A 13,170-nucleotide genomic window follows, 5' to 3' on the forward strand; every position below is an offset into this window, starting at 1 on the left:
CGTGGGAATTAAATACTTAATTCGAGGGTATGAAATAATTAAATCGTTCCCACAAATTGGGAACGATTTAATTAATTCGTGGACTCGAATTAACGTCTGTATTGACCAGCATTTTTTCTACCTGGAATGCTTATCACCAGCTAGATGCGACGTTTACTTCAAGCTTGATGGTTTGATGGAGGGCCAATTAAAACATGATTTATATACATTGAATGAATACAGACACTTCACAGATATACAGTACTTAAAATTAGAAAAATCCGTTGAGAATTTACCGAGCAATAAGGCTTTGTGCGTCCACGAGGTGGCGCCGACACCCAGGCAGCCCCGGAGCTTCCTCTGGGGGTCCCCGGGCCCTGCAGACCACCGCCTGTCACCCCGCCGTTCAGTGGGCACCTGGGCCAGCCTGCCAGGCCCACCGGAGCCCCGGGCAGCCCCCTACGCCCTACTGGAGCCTCCAGGACCACGGACAGCAACGACGCGCCATTCCCGCGTGATTATGGATCCAACTGGGAAAGATGGATGGAAACGGCATAGAGCGCTCGTTTTCAGTTGTTGTCCACGACATTGCAAGCGGCGCGAAGGCCAGCGGACCTTGGTCCTGCTCTTCGCCCCCGAGCGCCGCAGGCGCGAGTGGCCGCGAAGAGCGGGCCAGGGCCGGCCGCGCGAGTTACGAAGCCGTGGTGAATGCAATCGTTATATTTATGCCCAGGCCGTAAGGCCTGGGCAAGCGCACGGTAAACACCATGATAATTGGGTTTTGGTGCACCTCGCGCGGTCCAAGTGACTACAACGGAGCGCTCCCTACGTCCGGTTCAGCCAATCACAAGCTTCAAAAATGAGTCCGGGGCGTGGTTATCCATCTTTCCCAGTTGGATCCATAATCACGCGCCATTCCCCATTAATGATTGAATAATATCCTACAGAACAGATGAAATCACATAGCTGTAATAGGCTATATTGCTGGCCTAATTTGTTAATTATTAGGAGCAATAAATATAGTCTATATATGCCTACTTGATTTAACAATAAATAGGCTCAAGAAAGTTGCAAAATTACAATTGGTCACTGTGACATGGCTTATTTAATCAAATCTAATCAAAGCTTTATAGGCTATGGCTTTTGGTCGCTCACCGAAAGATCTGCAAACTCGGCAAGCATGTTGTGTAGAGTCTGTATAGACATACACCTCGTTGTGTGCTTGTAGATCGTCTATTTTTCGCTGTTTGGCGACCAATCCCGACCCTCCGCGGTTCTGGCTGCACGGGGTCTGTCTTGTTATCAATTGTCGGCCCAAAACTGAAGGACATGGAATATAGGCTACTGAAAAGGCGCACCTTCGCACGACGCTATAGGCTCTTCTTAATCAGAGCCTCTGATTAATAAGAGGCTATAGCGTTGTGCTCTATGTATCTCCTCTAATTCAGAGGAGATAGAGAAAGGTGTGTGCGTGTGGGGACTGAACTGGACCCTCCTGTCTATAGGCTACTTTCCTGTGCATCTTTGACCTACTGTACCAACCACAGCAGCCTACCACACAAACTCCCTGGGTAGGTCTGTTATTGAGCTGGCCATATAACAGTAACGCATTGTCCTTTTTCTTGGAGTAGGCTATTTGCTTTATTCAATCATACATGCATTTTGCACCAGTGCTTATTATTACTGCCTATTTTGCTTAGACCTATTTAATATACAATGAATTAATTAAACAGGTATAGGGATTAATGGCATCAATGGACTGTTACTGTATCATACAGTATGGACACAGCCTTAAGCGGAGGACACATTTCTTTATGGCTGCTTTTCAACCAGTGGTCCTTGAGGGGATCCCAGGTGGTCCCCAGCTAAAGAGTTGTGGACCACCTTATATCTGTAACTAAAATGAAACCAAATGGACCCAACCGTTAACTGTAAGCGTAAAATTAATTGACGGTATAGCTGGCACGGAGCGCGACGCGTCTGTCTGTCTGGAGCACGACGCGTCTGTCTGTCTGTCTGTCCATCCATCACAGCGGCGCTTGCACCCCCCCATGGAGGTATTATTGTATCTTATTCGTGAAAGCAGATTTCTGATGTTGAGCAGTTGTACATTAAATGGAAATGCTATTGCATTATACATTCATTTTTGTCTCAAAAAACGCTTTAATTGTCTGAAGATTAAAAAGTTCTGTTTTTCATTTTCAAAATTGCATTTTCATTTTAATATTGTCAACAAATTAGCTTACATTTTTTTTAAATTCAAATTCAAATGATCTTTTATTTATAATTTTAATTTTGTCATAGAATGAGCACCTGTAATGGAAAATATAAACGCCATTGCATTTTACATTTATTTTTTGTCCATTTCCTGAAAATTAAAAAGCAATTCTGTTATTTCAATTTAATTTTCGCAGTTGCCATTTAATTTTAATTACGGCAGCTTTATGCTTCCATAAAATACGGCTCAAGTGGAGTATCGGAGGCTTTTGACCATTAATGTAGAGATTATTTTCTTGTTTCTCCTCACTTGATCCTTATAATCAATGGTGGACTAAACAACTTAAGGTGGTTCTCGATCCAATGAAGTTAGCAGGTTTAGTGAGAAGTGCTTTTTAATACCTTTCATTGGTTCAATAAAACCCCCACACACAGACGTAGGCTTAAAGGGTCTTCAATAGCACTGATTTAAATATAAAGAAAGGACAACAAAGGTTGAAAAACAGAGATAGCTGGTTATTCTGCCAGACAGCGAGGAGTTTGCAACTCTGTGGTATAAAGGGTTCTAACCATACCATACTGTGCAGTGTGCACTTTCTCACAGATGCCCCCCCATGACACAAATATCCCCCTCATGACAGAGACAAAAATTGTCTAATTGTCTAATATTCTTGTGATTTCTGTTGTCTTATGCCTCTTAATATTTGGCCTCCCCATGAATAAATACAAATTCTGGTTGTATTAGGTTATTGGTATATTGGAGTATTGGATTCAAAATATACTTAAAAGTAAAAGTACTTTGTCAATCACAATGCGAAGCGTTGTGTGCTTGTAGATGTAGTCTTTTTGAATAACTATAAGTATGAAATAGGGCTCAAGTGGTTAAAGGTAGGGTAAGTGATATTATTTGGTTAAAACAAACATATTTTTTGTTTTGTTTTTTGTTTTTTTTAAAGGTTAAAGGACTAGATTATGATATACAGTATAGTAGCCAGGGAATATTATCAGAATAATGTCAAATCTGGTTTACATTTCTTAGCAATACATTTCTTCACTAATGTGTTTGTAAAGGTGCCTAGAAATACATCTCAAAATGTTTGAAATTCAGTTTCCCTATAGGGGAATCTGTGATAGCTGCTGAAAGTTGGGGTACCATTAACTTTACCATACAGGAACAAAAATGCAAAAAAGAAAATCTGCTTTAAGTAGCATGTCAGGGGTCAAACTAGGGGGTTTTAATAATTCTGAATCCATAGCAAGCATTTGTTTTGCATGAAAAACACTCCTTGGGCTAAAAACAGACACAAACACTTTACCAGGTCATCACAAACCATTGTTTTTTTGCCCAAATGCTTGCAATGGATTCAGAATCATGAAAAAAAACCTTGTTTGGCTAATATATGGCAAATATAAAATCATCACAGCAAAACAAAATACCATTACAAAACTACGATTGATTGTATAAATCAAACTCAAAATACAAACGACTGGAAATGTGATTAATGTGTTGGTGTTACACTTACACTATTAATCTAATGTCACCAGTATGATACTGGTGAGTGAATGGTGACAGTAATAATGCTGCTGAACTTAATGAGAAATTGGCATGACGAGCCAGTCTTGCATCATTTATTTTGGAGTGACGCTTTTTCCACTTCTGTGGAATTTGATAAAAATGTTTGGTGGTTGCCAATTTGTTAATCTGTGAGCCCAGCCCACCTGCTATGTACAGATATACTGTAGGCCTACTGCCACATTCGCCTATGCTCAGATGATTTCCGTTAATATCTCAGCTGTCTCAAATGAAAAAATAAATAAAAATGTTTTAAGAACAACACAATACTGTCTCATCAAAGCAGCTGGTATGGTGACTTGTCAGATACTTGAGTTGAATGTGTCCTTATATTGTCATCACTTTACCAAAATACAGCTCAAGTGGAGTATCGGAGGCTTTTGACCATTAATGTAGAGATTATTTTCTTTTTTCACCTCACTTGATCCTTCTAATCAATGGTGGACTAAACAACTTAGGTGGTTCTCGATCCAATGAAGTTAGCAGGTTTAGTGAGAAGTGCTTTTTAATTAATACCTTTCATTGGTTCAATAAAACCCACACACACAGACGTAGGCCTAAAGGCACTGATTTAAATATAAACAAAGGACAACAAAGGTTGAAAAATAAGAGATAGCTGGTTATTCTGCCAGACAGCGAGGAGTTTGCAACTCTATGGTATACAGGGTTCTAACCATACCATACTCTGCAGTGTGCACTTTCTCACAGATGCCCCCCCCCCCCCCCCCCCGTGACACAATTGTATCCCCCTCATGACAGAGACAAAAATCGTCTGTGCTGTATTATTATAGTAATATGAACTAAAATACTAATACTACTAAAAAACTCTTAATAGCACTGTTTTTCGACCAATGGTCCATGGACGCATGCATGTTCTTAACTTCCAAGGGCTTAACATACAGTAATTGATTGCACGATACTAACAAGTTTTAACACGTTTTATATATAATTTACAAGCAGTTATTTAACTGAAATATTATGCCAGTGGTATATAGTACATACCGTACACACTGTACTATATACCATTACACACACACACACACACACACACACACACACACACACACACACACACACACACACACACACACACACACACACACACACACACACACACACACACACACACACACACACACACACACACACACAGTATATATATAATAAAAAGCCTATATTAGTGCTTAATTTGTAATTGATTAGGTGCCAGATTCCATGATGCCTGTTTGTTCTATTTTATTTTAAATACGTAACCTACATTTTCATAAAATACATTTAATTGTCTAAAAGGAACAATTTATACCATGGTTTAGATTTTTACTCCCATGAGCAGTGTGGAACTGTAAGCGGCGCCAAATTTAGGGAGTACTGGTACCCCAAATACAGGCAGATTAGACATTAAAATATCCTCTCAAAACATGTTTTATTTAAAAACTTTGCTTTTGACCTTGAAAGAAGTATGCTCCACTACATCCATGAAACAACTTTTAATAAATGATGTAGGGGTCACATTACTATTACAAATTATTTTGGGTGGGGCCCTTTTTTGGCATAGATTGTGTCCCAGTGAAGCCTTGTGAATCATCAGAAAGGGTTTACACCCCTTAAATTACGATATAAATAGCAGGGTCTAGCACTGGTCTGTACCCGCATCTCTCCACATTACTGCTTCATCAGTCCACCAAGGGTTCAACTCCAATCTGCAACAATGAGTCCGGTAAGCATTCTGCCTTAATTCTTCCCAATCGTTCTTCAGATAATTAAAACGTTGAATAATGTTTTATCAGTTTATTCGCATGGCATTTTAACCATCACTCTTTGGTACAACTATTTGATTTAATATTGTGTATATACTGTAGATAACTCACACATATTGAAGGATTACTTGACATTACATACATGTTTGATTGTTTGTTTGTTTATTTATTGATATATGAATGTTAATGTATCTTCTTATGTGCCCTATAGCAATTCAACTCAGGAGGGTTCCCCAAAGACAGCACCCTTATAGTGGAAGGCTCGGTGAACTGGAATGCCCAAAAAGAGTATGCTATTATACATTACTTGACTTTAGTAGATCATAGAACTGTAAAATTATGAAATGGCTGGTTATTTGTTAAAGGTGTTTATGTTATATTTTATATTTTTGTTAAAGCTATTGTGATAGCTTGCAATAGAATGTTTGTTCTGTAGGGGTCTTCCCGTCAGTTGCGTTACCAATTTCCTATCAGGGAAGAAATTAACCCTGATATTAGGAACATTAATCAGCTTCATTGGTCGTGTTCTAATAATTCAACCCTTTTTACTGGGCAAACACTCCATAGCAATGATTATTACTATGATCTATTAAAGGAGTAGTTCACCCCCAAAATGACTTTTTTTCTATTGATTACTCATGCCATGGAGACTTGAGTTCAATAATATTTTTTTGTATTTGTCGCATTTCTAAAACAAAAAATGTATTAGTAAACTTACCCCCATTGATTACCCCCATTGATTCCGGACGGGGACCCGAATGCATTTGGGTCCCCATCCTTTTACTACTACTACTACTATTGCTACTACTACTGCTGCTACTGCTACTACTACTACTACTACTACTACTACTACTACTACTACTACTACTACTACTAATAATAATAATAATAATGCTGTATATTTAAACTGTGTTTTTAATCATTAGTTCAGGAGGTAAACAATAACTCTTGTGTGAGCTGACGTGAATGATGCTAACCTCCTTTTCCTTCTTAGCTTCACAGTTGACCTTATTTTCCTCGATGGGATAGCGCTTCGACTGACAGCCAATTTCCAAAAAGGAACCGTGGTGCTCAATGCTAACATTAACAACGCATGGGGTAATAATCAGAAGTTTCCATCCATGCCCTTCCAACGTGGCAAGGATTTTACGGTACCTTATTATTTACTTTTGTGCCTTCATTAGATTATCATGTTGTTTTAGAGTTATTAACTTACATTGAACACTATTAGGCCTCTTGGTCATTGGCAGTGGTGGACAAAATACTTCACCTTGCACTTCAGTCTGATTGATATTATTGAAGTATTTGAAGTATTGATAAACCTGGTCAAACATTACTCAACTACAAGTGAAAGTTGATCTGTCAAATTTGTGTTATAGTACTAGAGTACTTGCTTTAGAAACCACAATAATTATTCAAAAGTAGGCCTATGCCTTTAAAAAAAAGTCTTGTCAATGCATTGCTGTATTGCAGGGGTAGGCAACCTTAGGCATGGGTGCCAACCTTGGAACAGGGGAGGGTGACTGGCACACTGGCATTTATTTTGCTCTAAAATGAAATATTCAAAAAGGGGGTCAAGTCAGTTAAATTAAGTCCCCTCTATATACAAATTACCTCCTGCACATAATTCCACATACATTTAGACTCCCAACTCTGACTGGGGAGCGTGTCTGGGAGATAGGTGGGTTATTGAGTCTGATGATCATTACATCCTGATGTGATGGACAATCAACATAAGTTGGAAATATTACATTTTGATGGTGAACTTAATGTTGATATGGCACAATCACTCAAGAAAATTAACATGGCACTGCATGTCAAAAAGGTTGCCGACCCCTGCTGTATTGAAACATTAAATATATATACAGTAATATTTTCAAGGAATTAAAAAAATATCAGTAATTGTGAAAATAGCAGGTCTACAACCTCGCACCAATCTAAACTTCCCATTAGCTTAGTGGAATCAAAGTAAATGATTTGGCCTTGAAATGCAGTGGAGTCAAAGTACAATATTTGTCTTAGCAAAGTCATAAGTTGCCAATAATAGCCTATCCAAAAACACAAATACTCAAGTAAAGTACAGATAAAAAATAGCACTCAAGTAAGTCATTTTCGAAGCCCGATCCTTCTCAATTTTCTTTTGCCGGATACATTAATGCTAGATTTCACTCATGAACCAAAATGTGTGTTTCTTTCAGCTGACCATCAAAGCTGGGGACACAGGCTACACCATCGATGCAAACGACACCTCAGTCGACTTCAATTACCGCTTACCCGACTTGTCCAAGATCACCCAACTGGAGATGGACGGTGACGTGTGTGTGAAAAAAGTGTCAAATAGTTACTAAAGTAATTATAGTTTGGCACTGCACGTAGTGTCATATAAGTTGTCTGACTCTCTGAACCCAGACAGAGCCAAACATGACAACTAATAGATCATTATTAGACTATATATTCTACATCTTTGTATGATGCAAATGTAGTTTTTTAGAGAATACAACATTTGATATACATTGTATATAATTTGACGAATGATTGGTGTAATTATTGTGCACAAGGAACACTGCAGACGTTGATTACGGCTAGGATCTGTAAGTGTTATCCAGAAAAACAAATTAAATAAAGCATGTACCATATTGATTGCTTTTCAAGAATAAAGTATATTTAATGAATAATTGACCTTAGAATGTCTTTATTTCCTTATCAAACCACAATATGGGTCATTTGAAATGTTTACAAATGTTTATTTTTTCTTATGTACTGTTGTTATGGACCCACATGATGGAATAATTAATAGATAGATAGATGGCAGATAGCACATGGGCACATGCACACGCATCAGCCTGGGTGACAGCAAACTGCTGGGCGAGCCTGGCGCTTTGGCATGGGATCAACTTTCCCTCTGCGTCCACTTTGGCTACAGTGTATGCAGCCGCTTCTTTGTCTTTTAAAGACTATTAATGGAATCAACTTTGACCAAAGAAATTCACAGACCTGGTTGGTTGTTAAGACAAAATGTGGCTATATGTTCCCAAATATTGGGATGACTGACGTGTGACATCATAGATGTTTGATGTCATAGACCACATGGTTCTATAAATTGGCAGTGATCTCAGAGCGATCAGCGATGCCTTGTAATAAGATCAAACCAAGCGTTATCCAGACAGACAAACAGACGGTTGCTAAAAGACAGCAATGTATAAAATATGTATGTAAAAACATTATCATTACAGATGCCCACTCAAGCATGCATGCATGCGCGCACACACACACACACGCACACATGAGGCGGCTGTAATTTATATATTTTTGTCCATGCATTCTTTGCCTTTTTTTTTTTTTACTATTTCGAAAAACATTTTTAAATACTTCAAATAGCCGATTTACATCGACACATTGTGTAGATCAGCTATTTGAACATTTCTAAAAATGTTTTAAAAATAGGTTTAGGTATAAGGGGGTATAAGTGGTTTTAAGGTTTAGGTATAAGGGGTAAGCCCATAGTCTATATGAAGCTGCTCTTTGATAACAGCTGGTATTTTATTGCCTGGCATATTATGAAAGGACCATCACACAATTGAAAAGCAGGGAGAGATCATTTAATTCCTGTCCTCTCTGGCTTCTCACCATCACAATGTTAATTTTTATCATGGCATTATGTCAAAATCTTTACCATACTGTGTGCAGATCTTCCAGCACAGTATGGCCTACACCAATGGTGGGCAACTTTGATGATGGCGAGGGTCACTAAATTTCCACCTTCACTCCAGAGGGCCACATAGCATATTGCTATGTCCTACTTTGTCATTCTAGTATCTCATACAAAAGAAGCAAAAAATAGCAGATCTACAAGCTCAAAACCCATCGCGCTGCAATGCGTTTTGAGCTTGTAGATCGTCTATTTTTTGCTTCTTTTGAATTGGTATCCTAAATACTTTTTTGTTATTTTTGAATTGGAATCCTGAAATGTAACATTTTTATTTAATTTCAAACACATTTAATTATATACTCATGTTAACTTTATGAACCCAAATACCAGTAAGACTCCCTAATCGGGAGATAAGCGACCGTTGGTCGCTTATCTCCACAAATAGGCCAAAAGTTTGTTTTACCAATTATCAAGACATACGGGCAGTTGACAGTTTGCCATGGTTACTCATTGAAGTTGAATCTCCATATATGGAGATAACCTACGCATCACACCAAGTCTGACCTCACCAGCCCATATTTGGGCATGAGCAACTTATGTCTCCATATATGGAGATATGATGACATCACACAGTCCTCAGCCGATGATGTGGCGTGATGTCATACAATACACAAACGAGCCCTACAGTATAAAGGGGCAATTCTTGCCAGGAAAGAAGCATTTCTTCGACTCAGACCTTATCGCCAGGGTTGGCTTATAGCAGCTGTCGGTAGGACCATATATGGATTCTGTTAGTGTTGATCTCCTAACAGGGCATCATCTGGGATACAATCCCTTTTATGCCCATATATGGAGATCCATAACAGAATCCCTTTCATGCCCATATATGGAGATCCCTAACAGAATCCCTTTTATGCCCATATATGGAGATCCCTAACAGCATCCCTTTTATGCCCATATATGGAGATCACTAACAGCTAACAGAATCCCTTTTATGCCCATATATGGAGATCCCTAACAGAATCCCTTTTATGCCCATATATGGAGATCCCTAACAGAATCCCTTTTATGCCCATATATGGAGATCCCTAACAGAATCCCTTTTATGCCCATATATGGAGATCCCTAACAGAATCCCTTTTATGCCCATATATGGAGATCCCTAACAGAATCCCTTGTATGCCCATATATGGAGATCCCTAACAGAATCCCTTTTATGCCCATATATGGAGATCCCTAACAGAATCCCTTTTATGCCCATATATTATGGAGAAATCCCTGCTCTGAGTATCTGACATCAGTGTGATGTCACCTGTTTATGCCCATATATGGAGATCCCTGCTCTGCGTATCTGGTTGCTATGGTAAACAGTTGGTTGCTAGGGTAAAAAAACATGGTTGCTATGGTAAACAGTTGGTTGCTAGGGTAAACAGTTGGTTGCTAGGGTAAAACCATGGTTGCTAAGGTGGTTGCTAACGTACACTAACAGACCAGCAACAACAGACTGTTGCCACAGCAACGTACACAAAGGTTTGTGTACACATGTGGTGTGATGTCATACTGATGCGGAGATATGAGCAGGGCAAAGGTGTGACGTGTGACGTGTGACGTGTGACGGACGGACGGACGGACGGACGGACGGCCGGTGGAGGTTTTCATAGTAAACTGCTCCCTGACGGTCGCAACTATACTAGTCATTAAGCTACTAATATAGACTGAAGGAATTAAAGCAGGTCATGTTTGGAATTGTAACAGCTGAAATCAATGGTATTCCGTATTCCGTATTCCGGTATCAACCTGCGGGCCGCATTAAGTGAAGGTGGGGGCCGCATGTGTCCCCCAGAGATGAGAAGCACTGATTTAGAAGAACGATATATAGAAGACATTTATAGAATCAGGTCAAAATGTTGAAAGACTTTTTCACTTTTTACTTTTTCATTTATCAATAATAGCAGATCTGCAAGCTCACAGCGCAGCATTGTCTGCTATTTTTTATAGTTAGTATAAAGCTTTAAACAATGGTTAAAGTAATAATGCGTACCCAGTGTAAATAAATGGGTTAGACTAGCCGCAAATTGCAACACTAGATTTTTTTATAATCGGATGAATCTAGGGTTGCAATACCTCCCATAGGGATCCAATGCATCAAAACAGTTTTTTGCTATCTGATTGTATTAAACGACTTCAAACTCACCAATATTGTGGCTCTATGGAAAGCTTGGAGTTTAGTCTTGCTATCTGCAAAGTGTTTGTTTCTGAAAAATCCACCTTATAATTGTTATGATTTATTTTCTGTCAAGAAATCCGAGCAGACATGGTTTATTTTCTAAGTGTTGAACTTCAGAAGCGCTCGTCTTCTATAACGCCATGTCCCGCTGCCTCCTGCTTTATGTGATATTTAGAACCAGGTGGTCACAGGACCGTTGAGGGATTTTCCACGAGCGCTTCCAAACTCCAGGACTTAGAAAAGAATATCACCTGAACCAAATTTCTTGGATAGAAAGTAGCTCCTAACATGTCTACTGTGGATTTTTCTGAAACAAACACTTTGCAGATAGCAAGACTAAAGCTTTCCATAGAGCCACAATATTGGTGAGTTTGAAGTCGTTTAATACAATCAGATAGCAAAAAACTGTTTTGATGCATTGGATCCCTATGGGAGGTATTGCAACCCTAGATTCAACCGATTATAAAAAAATCTAGTGTTGCAATTTGCGGCTAGGGTTAGACAACGTATAAAAGTCCACTCTGGCGGAACCCATTACTGACAGGGAACGCTTCCACCATTTGACCTGAAGCGTCTGCCAGTCATAACAAAAGATAGTATTCTAACTAAGTATTTTGGAACACCTCTATAGGCTATCAATCATAAATAACTAAGCATGATTAACTATATATCAAATGCTCTAGAACACTGGTTCCCAAACACTGGGTCGGGACCCATTTGTGGGTCACAGACCAATATTTATGGGTCACGACTGGAGTAAAAAGTCCCAAAAGGTACAGTTTCATGACAGTTCAGTTGGCTATTTGAAATCCTTTTTTAACTCATAACATTGAATGACAGATAGTAAAGTACTATGCAGAAAGAAAAAAAAAATGTGGAAAAACACGAAGCAAAAATAAATGGAAGGCCTATATAGAAGGTCAGGGGGAGGTATTATAAGGTTAGGCTAAGTTTACTGTTAAAAGTTTCGAGTAGCAGCCGCCTGCAAGTGGATTTTCAGAGCAGGTTAAAGGAAGATGGGGATTTACACTCCTTTAAGGCCTTTCGTAGGGCGTTCCACCAGTATAGCAGCAGGCTTTGTTTGGGCCTAGTGGTTTCACAACAATATTAAACTTGACTGAATTCGCTTTGAAAAGTAAAACAATTAACTTTAACAAAAAAAAGACATGTGTCTCTCAACTTGGAAATGATTTGTGTGTTATTTTATGGTTACATGAACTCCTGTGTATAGTTTTAAAGATACAGGGGGTGGTTCAACTTACCCAGAGGCTCATCTTACACCATTCTCGTCTATGGCAAAAAATAAAGTAGAATTCTTCCATTCCCTGTCATAAGTATGTTATGTTATGACATGGTTTGCATTAACAACAGGCTTTGTTTGGGCCTAGTGGTTTCACAACAACACTAAACTTGACTGAATTCTCTTTGGCCAGGAATCCAATAAGAATTATGTGTGTCATGGAATTAATCAAGAATATATGATTATCCTGTGTGTTTTTATACCTGTAATTCTTCACAGCTTCTTCTCTTCAAAGCAACCTTGAAGGAAGTGAACATTACAGAACAAGATGCAGAATTCTGAATATAAAGAGTATTGTGTATTGCGCCCTCCGGTGGGAACAACATGCAACTACGCCTCTAAATCCAAGTGTGATATCCCATTCAGGTTTCCAACCATACTCCCATTACATGGGTTACCAAACATATACCACTCTTCCCAAATATATATATATATATATATTTTTAAATAGCAGATCTACAAGTGCAC

General features: G+C 38.9%; 1 protein-coding gene across 1 annotated transcript; it reads left to right on the plus strand.

Annotated features, from left to right (window-relative positions):
- The first annotated feature begins 5,440 nt into the window (after positions 1-5,440).
- Positions 5,441-8,049, plus strand: LOC308299380 (32 kDa beta-galactoside-binding lectin-like). Its single transcript, XM_080743152.1, has 4 exons — positions 5,441-5,486; positions 5,738-5,814; positions 6,521-6,677; positions 7,725-8,049. Exons 1-4 carry the CDS (start codon positions 5,478-5,480, stop codon positions 7,872-7,874), a joined length of 393 nt encoding a protein of 130 aa, XP_080599278.1. The 5' UTR covers positions 5,441-5,477; the 3' UTR covers positions 7,875-8,049.
- Positions 8,050-13,170: the final 5,121 nt, after the last annotated feature.

This window comes from Nannobrachium achirus, assembly GCF_963921795.1.
Source record: "Nannobrachium achirus genome assembly, chromosome: 15".
Classification (NCBI taxonomy): Eukaryota; Metazoa; Chordata; class Actinopteri; order Myctophiformes; family Myctophidae; genus Nannobrachium; species Nannobrachium achirus.

Coding starts and splice junctions, on each gene's coding strand:
- LOC308299380 (XM_080743152.1), top strand. Junction 5,815..6,520: donor AACTGGAATGCCCAAAAAGA/GTATGCTATTAT, acceptor TTTCCTTCTTAG/CTTCACAGTTGACCTTATTT. Junction 6,678..7,724: donor AACGTGGCAAGGATTTTACG/GTACCTTATTAT, acceptor TGTTTCTTTCAG/CTGACCATCAAAGCTGGGGA.